General features: G+C 39.5%; 1 protein-coding gene across 1 annotated transcript in view; it reads left to right on the top strand.

Moving 5' to 3' along the window:
• The window catches only part of LOC136053049 (pinopsin-like), a 72,681-nt gene that overhangs the window by 42,830 nt on the left and 15,453 nt on the right, over positions 1-14,398 (top strand). The window contains exon 3 of the mRNA XM_065743618.1: positions 5,639-5,872. Coding sequence (XP_065599690.1) covers positions 5,639-5,872 — 234 coding nt within the window. The remainder of the gene's footprint in view (positions 1-5,638; positions 5,873-14,398) is intronic.

Below are 14,398 nucleotides of genomic sequence, written 5' to 3'. Positions count from 1 at the left end.
CTCCAGTCTTTGACAAGTGCCACTGAAATTTCCTGTGTTCTGCACAGAGCTGCCATTTCCAGTGCATGAACTAGCACTGCAGCCCATCACTTGGTGACCAGTACATCTTCTATATCTCATCAGCACCGAAGGATGGGATTCAGCTTTTGAGGTCAATCAAGTAATGTGTCACTCAGGCCCCCTTTGAGCACTTTTCTGCTGTTGCCTTCCTCCTCACTGCATACCCCTGTGGCTTCCCCCATGCTTTGTGGTGTATCACATCTGAAGTGTTTGCTCAGAAAACTCCTCTAGTTGTAACTGTGATGACTTGCGTGATAGATTGAGTGGAAAAGGAGGGTAAAAGAATGCACTAAGTATATATGCAAGATACAGCTTGGCTACAATGCAAACCAAGAGCTAATTGTACCGATCTTATGCTCAGTGCCTAAGATTAGATGAGCTTACCTGTTGCTACCTCAAGCTAATTTTTGAAAAACAAACAAACCCCAATTCTGCTGCTTCCCAGGATGAAGTTAGGGGAGACACACAATTTTTTTTTTTAATTAAAAAATTACCTCCCACCTTCCTCCCCCAGATCTTCTTTTCCTTAAATGTGGTGCCTTCCCTACAGTAGAACAGGTCTCTTGATTTGCAGGAGGTGGTCTTTGTCCCAGAAAAAAGACCTGAATTTACAGCAAAGACATGTGGTTTCCAGCCAACCTCAGTAAATACCTTTTGATCCCAATGGCCTAGTATTTTTTGCATCACATCAAGATATAGTTTAAATATTTTGTGTATTTTAAAAGAATATATATATATCTTCACACTTAGATCGGGCTTTACAAATTCAGCTATCTAGCCCATTATTCAAATATTTTTTACTATCACAGTTTAATGCTTTTCTATCATCTGGCCATGCAGACACCAAGCATCTCTGGGAGACACTTGGATTCAACTACTGAAAATACAGTGTAGCAATTGTGTTAAATTGTGCAATACTTTAAAGATAAGAAATGAAATCGTTTTGATGCTAAATTGCCTACTGCTTTTTCATCTACAAAAATGTAATTTTTCTGTAGATGTACTTTGCTTGGGGCATTCTAGTACCTTTAAACAGAGAACTTTTAAAGATAACACCTTCTAAAGGTAGGCTACAATGCTGCAAAGACAATGAAACTATAACTGTAGATAAATATAGTACATACTTGGAAAAACAAAACTCTGTGCACACTTCTGCTGAGTAATCTAAAACTTCTTGAAATCCCACGGTTCTCTTGTGTTGTTAACGTATCTCAGAATGAATCAGGGTGGTTTCACAATGTGGTGGGTTGAACCAGGTAATCATCCAGCTGCCCTCTCACTGCCCCTCCTCAGCAGGACAGGGGCAGAGAAAAAGACAAAGAAAACTTGTGTGTTAGTGATAGAGAGGTCACTTACCAATTACCATTATAGGAAAAAGAGATTTGACTTAGAGAAGATTGATGTATTGCCAATTAATAACAGAGTAGGATAATTAAAAATAGAAGCATCTTACCTCCTCCTTTCCAGGATGAGCTTCACTCCTGGTTCTTCTTCCTCTCCTTGAGAAGTGCAGGGGAATGTCTACCCTGCCCTGGTCAGGCCTCACCTGGAGTATTGTGTCCAGTTCTGGGCTCCCCGACAAGGGGAAATGATCACAAACTGATGTATAGGAAGTTCTGCACAAATGTGCATGGGAACTTCTTCACAGCGCAGTGACGGAGCAGTGGCACAGCTGCACAGAGAGGTGGTGGAATCTCCTCTGGAGACATTTCAGACCCACCTGGACGCCTACCTGTGCAACCTGGGCTAGGGAGCTGCTTTGGCAGGGGGTTGGACTCCATGATCTCTAGAGGTCCCTTCCAACCCCCACAAATCTATGATTCTGTGAATGGGGGCTGCTGTCTGCCAATAACAGGATAGGAAACAATGACACACACTCAATTCTGTTTCCCAAGATGAAGCATAAGGCCAGGGGAAGGGCAGTCAGGCAATAATCCAGCAGCATGCTCAGAGATACTGAAAATATGACTCTTTTCCCATCTCTTCACTCCTTCACTTTTACAGGCATAACTCCAGCACCTCATGTCATACATACCAATCTAAGCAAACCTTCAGCACGTCTTCTCCATCCTGGAGTATCTCATATGAAAACTGTAACATTTATGCTGCTGTTTACTACTATTCATTCTCCCATAGCTAATGAGCAACTGTCATTTGATGGCCAGCTGCGACATCTCAGGTTTCAGCTCCAAATCTTGCCTTGCTGTTGAATCTTTCTCCATCACTCCAGTTTCAGTGCCCTTACTGCTCTCACAGCTGTCTGTAGCTTCTGCCCCACACTGTTCATTTTATAATCAATCCTCTGCTTCTGCTGACTCTGCTAATTACAGTCTTGTGCTTAGTGAACCACCATCCCAATAGATCCCTTTCCCAAGCTAGTACTGAGTAAAAGGACATTGCAGTGATCTGGTCTGTCTTTGAACTGGAGGTTGAACATCTACTTCAGTATTGAAGAAAGAGCACTGATCTTTGAGTCTCAGATGTGAACATGAGGCCAAGGCAATATGGATCAAAACAAAGTTGAGTCTGTTAGCTAGTACACCATTAAAAAGATGACTGACACTAAGAAAGTAGATGAATTACCTAATTGAAGCATAAAATGCAGTTAACAGCTACAGAAGCCTGAAGCATCAACTAGACACTGAGAGAAGCATCAGGTACATTTTTTGGTTCACCACAAGGGCTGCAAACTTACCTTACTTGTCCCTTCTGGAAAGCTGAGACAGTCAGCTCATCTGGGATCTAGAGCCTTTAAGGAAGGACATATGTTATGATAATTTATTATTTCTGGTCCATTGCTTGTTTTTCTTCCTGCAGTTCTCTGCAACAGTGAGAATGGAAATGTACTTTTGAAATTAACCATGCTATGAAAAAAAGACGAACTTCTAGCTCACTCATTCCCAGGATTTGGACTATAGATAAATCATATTATAGAATTATAGTAAGAAGTATACATAAAAATCATGATTGGATATATTAGTTAAAAATGGAAATGAAAGAATTTTTGGACATGGCGGCTAAGAACATTTGCCTTCAATTTGATTTGTATCTTGACAAATGAATATTTAAATTCAGTTATAGAAGGTTGCATCAGAAGGTCATCTTTAATAGATATCGAGGACATATGTATGTCTTGTTTCTGGATCAACTGTGACCAGTTTTCTCCTTTTTAATAATCAGAAAAGGAAGATGAGAGGAAAAAAACTACGCACAAAAACAAAATAAAACGCAAATTAGAGTGGGTTCTCTGGTGTCTGAGTTCATTTCTCATTATATTTTTCCTCTTGAGCACATTAATAAGGATATTCTCTAGTGACATATGAAGAGCTTATTGTCAAAGACCTGTGTCCAACTAGTCAATTTCAAAAGCACAGTCAAATTTACAAGGAAGTATCGGAACCAACAGACAGTCAGCTTAGCATAGTAACAGAGGCATATGACAATGTAGACTTCCTTTATTAAGGTAACAAAATAAAGATGTGAAATTAGAAGGGTGCATACCAAATTTCTGCACAATCACTTCCCATTTACACATCTTTTCTTCCCTTATTTCTAATCTGTAGTTTATCTGTGCATATACTAAACTCTTGCAAACTCTAATGTGCTGATTGATGCATCTACCCTCATTGAAGATCTTCAGCTGCGGATGCTGTAGCTAGCTGGGGCTTTGCATTTCTGGGTTGATTACTTTAACATAGCTTTTAATATAGCTGCAGCTAACATGAGATCCCTAAATTCTTCAGTAAAGGTTCCTATTAGTCACAAAAAAATTAGCTTAAATAACCAATACAAGATTGGACTATTACCTATTACTAATTCTCTTGTCAAGCCAAAGTAATGATGAGATACAAGTTCTGTTATTTCAAACAGAAGAATTGTCCCCCCTGTTTTCAGAACAGACAGATTTATTTTTGCAATTATTTATTTATTTATTACTGAAGACGGAACAGGAAAAAAAAAATACTTGATTATTCTTGGCAGACTAAGATAGTGTGTGTTTTGTTTACTTCCAATGGAAACTTTTCTACCTAATCCCAGGTAGAATCAGTCACTGCAGAAGACTAGAATCATAGTTAAGTGAAAACAACAACATCACCATATTGCTTTTCCTTTCAAGTATGCTTACACAGTTACTATATATGTTTTAGATTTATATTATAAAAAAATACCCACACTGCAAAGAGGTAGGTAAAGATTTGAGTTTTGACACTGTGTGAACACATGCAGGTTGTACAACTGGCAACAGATGACATTTGACTCAGATCATTAGCTGCTTCTTCCTCTTTTAATTTTTGTTGCTGTTGTTGTTAGATAAAATTTGGATACATTGCATTACACAGAGCTGCCCTTTTCCTTATTTATGTTTGTAGTTTCATCTGCCCTTCCCTTGGGTGCAGTTTATTCTCCGACACTGCACTTGGAGGCACAGACTTTAAAGTGGATATAAATTTTATTTGTCTGAGTACAAGAACCAGTTGATTTATTTTAAACATTTGAATGGTTCCTGAAGTCCTGCTGGCTCATCTGAGTTTGCTAAACACACTCTGGAGGGAAGTTATGGAATTAACCATAACCTTGGGATACCAGTGTACTGAGGCTTTATCTAGAGACAGTGTAGTGCAGCTGGAACAAAAATTTGCCTCCTTGCAGAGGGTTTTTTTTTGCTTCTGCAAAGACACTGCAAAGATTTGCTATCTGCAGAGATACTTAGGAAGAGCAGTGTGAGGCTGCTTCACTATTCTGGGGTTAACATTTCCAAATGTTTTCTAAGAACTACTTTATGATTCCAATCACCTGAGGCTAAGCACCCATACCTGATCTGTACCACACTCAATCTACTGCTGACTTCCACAGGCTTTGAGTCTCACACGGCTTATTGCTTGTAACTGACTCTGAAAGTACATTCTACTTAGAGGAAGAAACTTCCTTCTCACAGGTATTACCTGTGTGCTTAGTGATATGAACTGTTATAATGATTAGCATCTGACTTAGAGGTCTAGACTCCAAATTGACATGATGCCTTAGCTCAGACAGATCAAAGGAGAGTATATTTTGAAGTGGAGATGGAAAGCTTTAAATACATCCTTAGCCAAGCTGGGTTTGCTCAGCTATAACCAGAATGTAACTGCTGGTAAATTCATGATAGCATGATGAGCTATTGTACCACTGTATTGAGAACTGCCATTTGAAGCTGTGCTTCTTGTTTATCCAGTTCCTCTCCATATATATATATATATAACGCAGTAACTGAATTTAATCAGTATCTGGAATGCTTTTCCTAAAAGCACAAAAATCTGTTTATCAGATCCCTGCTTATCAGGAAGGAAGACATTTTATCAAAACGGTGAGGCACCTAAGTAGTCTGTAAAGAATGAATCCAACCACTTACACTCTCATAAAGTCCCTTCTGAAAGGCTTCTCTAATGTCTTCCCATTGCATTTGTTCATTTTGGGGTTTGAGTTTCTTTTGCTTCTGGAATTACAGTGTTGATTGTCATTTCTGATCTAAGACCTAGCAGGTTATTAAAGCAATAAAAACAACTGCTCAAATCCCATCTTTAATTTTGTCTTTCACTAGGTTGGAAAAATCCACAAGAACACTGCTCGCAAAAGAGAATACCATGTACTGTTCATGGTGATCACTACAGTTATCTGTTATCTTGTATGCTGGATTCCCTATGGAGTTATAGCACTACTTGCAACATTTGGTAAGCCAGGTGTGGTGACTCCTGTTGCAAGCATCATACCTTCCATCTTAGCAAAAAGCAGCACTGTTTGCAATCCCATTATCTACATACTTATGAATAAACAGGTAAGAAGTGTTATTTTTAAGCTGTATTTGCATTAAGGTCTATCTTGATTTCTGTGACTACCTGTCCTGCTGATGTGTCCTTGGGAGAAGGGCATTCAGGGCTTATTGAAATGATATCAATGGAGTCTCAGGATGGAAATGTTTGTAGTCAAGATAATATACTGTTAGATAAGGAGAACAGATACACATCTGCTTACTGAAATTCTTTGTGTTCTTCTGAGGGACGCATTATTTGTTAATTTGCATGCTGCAGAGTTAGTGGATGTACTGGAATTTATTTGGAAAAGAAGAATATTGGGGTGGAGGTGGAAAGAAAAGAGGGGCAAGAAGAGGAAAGGATTTCAGGAACTTGAAAAAAGTATGAAGGAGGACATATGTTGCCAACACTTAACTATTTTTTGTGATAGATCTACTTGAAAATAAATAGTTATTAGAATTGCCATTTTATGGACTTCTACACTTCTTTATGCAAAATTAGTTTTGTCTCTTGACAGCCAAGGTGAATTTCTGAAATGCCTATACCCACTTGAGGAACCTCAATCCTCTAAATGTCAATTTCAATACAGGAGGTTAACTTCTTAATGTTTCTGTGTTGGCAGTTTTTGACCCTGAAGTTTAATTAGGGCAGATCTGGAAGTTTTGAAACTGTGTTTTGCAGTAAGACATTTGAAAAAATATGCATTGTTCATGTTATCTTTTTGATTACATCATGTTAGATGTTCTCCATTTCCTATCCTCATGATGCCCATTGCATTGCTTATCTTTGCCTTTAATTGCCTGTTATATACTGTAGCCTAGTGTTATATAATCAGAGAACCACAGAATTGTATGGGCTGGAAGAGACCACTAGAGATCATTCAGTCCAACCCCCTGTCAAAGCAGCTCCCTAGCCCAGGTTGCGCAGGTAGGCATCCAGGTGGGTCTTGAACATCTCCAGAGAAGGAGACCCCACCACCTCTCTGTGCAGCCTGTGCCAGTGCTGCATCACCCTCACTGTGAGGAAGTTCCCATGCACATTTGTGCAGAACTTCCTATGCTTCAGTTTGTGGCCATTTCCCTTTGTCCTATTACACACACTGCTGAGAAGAGTCCAGCCTCCCTCTCCTTAGATATATGTAGACAGATCAGCTTCCCACTTTATAATCTTTATAGCTCTTTGCTGGACTCTTTCCAGGAGATCCCTGTCTTTTTGAGCCCAGAACTGGACACTATACTCCAGGTGAGGTCTGACAAGGGCAGAGTAGAGGGGGAGAATCACCTCTCTTGACCTGCTGGCCACACTCTTCTTAATGCACCCCAGGATCCCATTGGCGTTCTTGGCCACCAGGGCACACTGCTGGCTCATGGCCAGGCTGTCATCCACCAGGACACCCAGGTCCCTCTCCTCAGATCCCTCCAGCAGGTCACCCCCCAACCTGTAACAACAGTGTTATATTATTACAAAACCTAGACAAGTTTAAAATTGAATGCAGTGATGAAATATATTATAATTTTGCCACTGCCTCAGTGTATTCTTCATCTGGTTAACCTATCCTAAAGTTCTTAAGGAATGGGTCTACTCTGGAGTCTGAGGGTAGAATCCCAGGCAAACTCTGAAACTTTCCTGAAATCAGAAGAAGATACTATTGCTTTCCTGAAACCTAGGACTTCATTTCTAAAGTCTAGCTTGAGCTGGCAATGAAAAAAGAGAGTACTCCATTTGAAAAGTACTCATGCTGAAGTACTTGCTATTTTTTCTCCTTTATCTTACATTTTACACTACTTATGTAAATTTCCCAAAAGCAGCATTTGTCTTTCTTCTTTATTCTCTGAGCTTTTTGACTGATTTCACCCTTAACTTCCATGTGATCATCTGACCACGCAGAGATCACCCAAGCAGTCTATAACAGAGAAGACAAGGACACTTTGTCGTTGTCTTCGCAGATAGAGCACATCCCAAACAGCAAGTTTTTCTACAGGGGGAAGAAATTTTTCTTCAGGAGCACCGTGGCAGGAATCTGGAAGCAGATTCTGAAGTATCCCTGCTTAGTCTCTAATCATTTGGAAAACTGATGCATTAGATTTCTCCTTGGAACTCTCAGAATAATCGTTTATTAATCAAATCTCCGTTTGATTCCCACTGCCTACTGTTCCACAGCTGCCATAGTTTAATGAAAAAATGCAAAGGGGCAAAGTCAGTCTTGGAGGGTGGATCATTTCTTGCCAGCTGGTAGTCAGTGTGTGGGTTCCATTATTTTCTAAATTATCCTCCTTATTGTGGAGAAATCAAGAAAAAATCATTTCTTAAACAGAACTTGCTCAGATTTGGGTAAATACTTTTCATTTTAATAAAAGTAAAGTAATAGTAGAAGCCTAGCATTGATTTTCAGCTCTCATCTGCTCTGCCATTGTGTATTAATAGCAAAGTAGCTATTTTTAATCTGAAATTGAGGAATGACATTCACTCACAAAAGGTGAAACTCATCCATCCATCTGTTCATAGTCCTTTCAAACCAAGAGAAATAGTAACACCATTGTCCTGTATATGAAGTGTGTTCACAGCACCTCACAGCTATTTTGGAGCTTTTCCCATTCATTTCTATAAATTTTACATTTCAGGAAAAATTATCTCCTTCCCAGCATTCAGTTTCTCTCGGCTTCATTCTTTGCTGAGAACTGTCACAGGAAACTGGTGCTTTCCAACACAGAAATTATCTAGCTCACATTTTTCACAGTTCTGTCTTTTCAGATGCAAGATGTCACAGTAGGCTATTTCTCTACATCCTTTGTAAGTGCACAGAGAACTCACGACTTAATCTCTACTTCTCTTTGCATAAGCTCTCCTTTTTGTTTTGGGACATGCTCTGAAGATTGCAAAGCATCACTGATTGACTGCAAATACAGTGTTAGCTTCCATTTGTCATAAATCAATTTGGAATATTGAGGAATTGTCAGTCTCCAAACCAGCCTTAAAACTCATCCTGCAGAGCACTCTAAAATTAACTCTCTTGCAGGCTTTTGAGTGACTTTTATGGTTCAGAAGCCCCAGTGAAAAAGTTCAGTTTGTTCTGCTGAAATGATAACATGGCTGTGGAAATGGTGGATTTTTTTACAGTGGCAGAGACTTCTTCATGTGGGACCTTCTGGCTTATGCCATTGTCCTTCTGCTGCTCTTTTCCAGGAAGAGTGAGGTGCACCTTTGAAACTAGGTTGTTTCTGGACTGGTAACATTATGCCAGGCAGACATTAAGCTTCATTGAGAAAACTGTAAAGCACAAAACTGCCACAGATTGATGTCTTTAAAATTCCACCAATGCAGCCACCCTAAACAGATTCATTATCACAGCTCCATTTACCTTCTTTCACCATGATGATCCTCTTCCTCGGGTTATATACAAGCAGCTGTTAAACCTTCCCCCAGCTTGAACACCCAAAAGCTTTCTGACTGGTGTAATTGTACTTGAGGACACGTGCTGACAACCAGGCATTATTAGCTGGGTAACATAATGATGTGACAGCTTTTGAGGTTAGCCTTATATTGAGTATCAGAAGTTCACTTTTTATTGAAATAGAAGGCAAAAAATGAATAATGAGTGCTTGAAAGATTATGGATAAAATGTGGGTACAGAGATCATGCTATTCTGCATTTGTTACTTCATATTATTTCAAGCTAGCACTCAGGAAAGAGGAATTTAAAGCAGATCCTTTATCACTTAAGGATTTCTAGAACACATCTCTTGGAAGTCCCTGATGAGATTTAATGTCACAACCTTTGTTGATGTAAAACAGCATTTCTCCACCGTGGCCAATGGGCTCCAGGCTAGTTACATGATTTTGGCAGTTACTTCCACATGTTTATTCACTCAGGCAGTGAACCTACAGCTCCCTGGACTACTGAAATTCACACTAGTTCTTCTAACACTGTTTTACCTCTCACAACTGGGAAAAAAACAAGACCGGACCCAAACTGTATTCTCACCAGTGTGCTATTTCTGGAGTCAGAAAGTGCCTCTGAGCAAAAGTAAGGAGGGAGAGTGGGTGGGGTGGGATGTATTAGATGTGAATAGGAGTTTCTGATTACCAGTTTGATTTCTACTCTTCTATCTTCTTGAATTAAAATCACTGTACTTACAAAAATAGAAGCTAGCCTTGTCATTTTCCCCACAGATTTGATGAAGTGTTATTGAAAAGAGTATACACACTCATTTGAAGATAATTAATACTGTGACCTTTCCAAATTTATCATGTTAGGGATGGGGCTGACTGAGGGAAAGGTTACATATAGGGAATGAACAGAGGAATCTGTGGGCCCAAGCAAGGAGCATCTATGGAAAGGCTTTAGAGAGTCAAGGAACTGAAAACTGATGTGTGATAAACAGGATTTAACCCAGCAGGGAAATTAGGTTTCCCCAGTAGATTAGGGCTGTGAACAAAAAGAAAGGCATTTACACATTATTTAGCTGCATTAGGTGTGTGATAACACATCATCCAGCATGCTGGCCTTGACTCAGGTCGCAAGTTGGACATTTCCCAGACTGCAGCAGGAAGCTGTACCACCACTACCCAGCTCACACCAGATCCATCACTTCCACGCCAATGCCTCTGAAATGCCTTCATAGAACTTGAAATGGGGCATGAGGAGTCCTTTAAAGATAAGCTTTTTGCACCTTACATGTTTTCTACAACACTTCTCAGTCTTTCTTGACCTTACATTGTTCACTGAGCAGGGGAAAATGCATGTGCACTTTGGGAAACAAAGTTACATGATAGTCATAAAAAAAAATAATAATAATAGCTGCAATATTCCCTGCCTGGATGTGTAACATCTGCGTTTTCACAGCCAATTTTCATATGGTACTGTGCAGTTTTCAGTACTTCGCACACAAGGTAATGTTTCATTTTTAAAGCTACGGGAATATATGCATAAGTTATTGCTGCTTTTTTTAATTATTTTTATTTTTCCCTTTGGAAAACAAAGATATTTTAGCTGCATGAGAACACAGAACTATAGATCTAGAAAGAAAGTATACAATGAAGAGACAGTTGTGTCAAGACTCATTTTATGCACAAATTGAAATGTATCTATTAAGACCTGGAAATAGACCACATTTGTTTAAGCTCATGACCTTCTAGAGGTTTGTGAACTCACTATAACATTTATACCATTAATTGCTATAATTTTTCATTAAAATTCATGTAGGTGTTAATACTCGTGATTTGTTTGGGTTTATTTATTTATGTATTTATTTATTTTCCCCATCTCTTCACCGTTAGCTGGGCTGACTGAGTAAATAATAATAACATAAGGAAGTGATGCTGCGTTACCTTTCCTGTCACCTGGAAATTTTGTCCAAATAGAATTGTGTATCTGAGCTCTTAAGTTGAAAATAAGCCAAGGCAATATGATCTCTCAATGCAGAATACTCTAAGTAGAGTATTATGTGGTTCAGAAATTTTTTGACTACATTTCTTTCCCAATGTACAGCGATCTGACCTTTAAAATTTGAGGGACAAAGGGAAGAGAGGTCTCAAGGGCATCTTCACTGCTGTCATAAGGTATAACTGCATTTCATACACTGAGTTCAAAATTATTTTAGGTATTTCTCTCTCAGCTTATGACAAAAAGATCAGTTCAGGCATATGACCTGTTTAACCAGGGTCACAAGTGTGTTTATCAGTCCCATGAGCTTCATGCTGCCCCCGGCTGCACTCTCAGTGCAGACCAGCTGAATATGCTGACATGAGCTCAGCCTTGCTGTGGATGCTCTCTGAGGGCTGGGCTGGCTTCAATATCACACAAGAGTTTTGGACTTTCTTATTTAGATCCACAGGAGAAGAAGTAAAAAAGCATCTCCCAGGCAAGCAAAGCATTTAATAAAGGCGGAAACAATTACACACAAATGAATGCAAACACAGAGTAAGCATGTTTCTATGTGACTAATTAGTACCATAATAAAAATTATGTCCTCTTAAGATACTGTCCTTTCTGGAAGTCATGGAAAGTGAAGGGCGGTGTCCTGGTTTCATCTGGAACAGAATTAGCTTTCTTCATAGTAGCTGATATGGTGCTGTGTTGTATATTTAAGGTGAGAATAGTGTTGATAACACACCGATATTTTAGTTTTTGCTGAGCAGTGCTGAACAGAGCAAAGGACGTTTCAGCTTCTTGTATTCCCTTGCCAGCAGAGGGAGCTGGGAGGAGGCAGAACCGGGTCAGCTGAGCTGAGCTGGACGAAGGGATAGTCCATTTCATATGGCTGTTCTCAGCAATAAAACTGGGGAGCGTTGGCTGAGGGGCTACTGTTCCTCATAGACTGGTTGGACTTTGGTCAGCTGGCATTGTGCACTGCTTGATTTTTATTCCGTTCTTTGTTGTTACGTTTTGTTTGTTTGATTTTATCTTTCTTATTAAACTGCCCTTATCTCAGCTGTGGCACTGAGGAACATGGTTAGTGGGCAAGGTAGTGATGGGTTGACAGTTGGACTAGATGATCTAAGAGTTTTTTTCCATCCTTAACTGTTCTATTATTCTATGATAAGATCTCCCATTTAGAGGAAGGGAGTTAATAGCTATGTGATGGCGAGCAGCCTGCTGAGTTAAACCACAACAGGTAGTAATATCTCTTTACCTTACATATCATTTTAAACATCATCCAAGAATATTGCTATCATTTCCTGTATTGTTTTTTTCATAGTGCTGGAGAAACATGGGGTTTCACAGGAACAGAAAGAGAGCTCCATATTATACAAGGGTAATGAACAGATTAGAACACCTATGGGAAAATACAATGGGTAGGGTTTGTAGCAACGAGAGTAGGATCCTTTTGTAGTCCACATCCACTCTACAAAAGCAAAGAAGCCGTATCTGAGAAAAGGAAAAAGGAAGAGACTCCGAAAGAGCTTAGGCCGAGATCAAATTTGAAATGACAGATAGTGCAGAAAGAGAGAGGGAGGGTCATAGAAAATGACTTACTGGGTCTTTTCCTGTCTCTTTCATGTATTCTGTAAGCTTTGACTAAAACATTTCTTCAGAGGTTTAAGTTAGCACTGTCATTTAGATTATGAGTGTAATGCAGGTAAACTGCAACAGGTAAAAACTGTGATCCCTTTGGACAAGACAAATTTCAAAATAAAAATGCAGTTGAAATCTAAACTTATTAAGTCACATCTACTCTAGTACATTTTCATTGAAATTAGCTTAGAAAGGAGGAAGGATGGCCTCAGCTCTCTCCTGACAACTTTGATAAGTCCAGGGAATCAGCTGACTGATTTTATGAAAGGAGATCTAACATCAGTCATTTTATGAAAGGAGATCTAACATCAGAAATAGGCCTCCAGATATGTATTTACTGCCACCTATAATTTCAAAGCTGAATGCAGGCACAGGTCAGCTGAAGAAAACAGAATCTGTAATGCAATGCAATAGGTTGCATAAACAAAGACTTTAGTTACTTTCTGAGGACTATTAAATTCAACAGATGGCAAAGATTTGAAAAATAAGTGTAATCCTGGAGGTAATAGAACTTCTCATTTATCTCTCCTGTTTGATCACTGAATAATTTCTTGTGATGTGGCTGTGGCATAATAGTAAAATTTTATCCAGGGCATGAAATCTTTGTACATTTCATCTGTCAGCTGACATTACTTCTTAGTGTTTTACTGTGTCTACCAGGTATATCTTTGTAGTCATGTATCCAGCTAATAATTCAAGCAACTATCATTTCAGATTAAAATGATGGAGAGGAAAAAGATATAAGATTTACTAATCCGATTTTTTTCAGTATTTATGTAACTGCCTCCAAACAAATAGTCAATTAATTGATTTAATCCTCATCATCCTTTAACACAGGTGATGATCATCACTCTAGTTTTGCAGCAAGAGAAATTTCAGGATCAAAGGTTACATTACTGCTTCAAGTCTTGTGAACTTGCATGGCAAGTCTAATTCAGATCTGTAGAACTTTATGATTTATTCATAATGTCCTTCTCCCTTCAGGGCAAAGAGGCTGCTGTGCTCAAAGAAATAATGGCTTTCACAGTATGGAAAATGTAGCATAAAATAGAAAACTCTACCATGTCTGTTTCATTAGATTAGTCCCTTTTCACTGTAAACGGCATCATTTAATCCCATTCAACGGTTCTGTGTCTGGGTGGAGGACGGTCACGAGTGGCATCCCTCAAGTGTTGATCTTGACCGGTGCTATTCAACATCTTCATCAACAACAGACGATGGAATCGAGTGCACCCTCAGCAAGTTTGCAGACAACACCAAGCTGAGTGATGCAGTTGATACATCGGAGGGAAGGGAAGCCATCCAGAGGGACCTGGACAGGCTGGAGAAGTGGGCCTGTGTGATCCTAATGAGGTTCAACAAGGACAAGTGCAAGGTGTTGCAGTTGGGCTGGGGCAGTCCCAGGTATTTCTACAGAATGGAGGAAGAACTCTTGGAGAGCAGCCCTGTGGAGAAGGACTTGGGGACAAGCAGTGCGCGCTTGCAGCATGGAGTTCCAGCTCTGTCCTGGGCTGCATCAAAAAAGGGGTGGCCGG

The sequence above is a fragment of the Cyrtonyx montezumae genome, unplaced genomic scaffold, assembly GCF_038088225.1.
Source record: "Cyrtonyx montezumae isolate F1298 unplaced genomic scaffold, pur_monq_1.0 scaffold_3, whole genome shotgun sequence".
In the NCBI taxonomy this organism is placed as follows: domain Eukaryota; kingdom Metazoa; phylum Chordata; class Aves; order Galliformes; family Odontophoridae; genus Cyrtonyx; species Cyrtonyx montezumae.
This window is presented reverse-complemented; position numbering and strand designations above follow the sequence as displayed.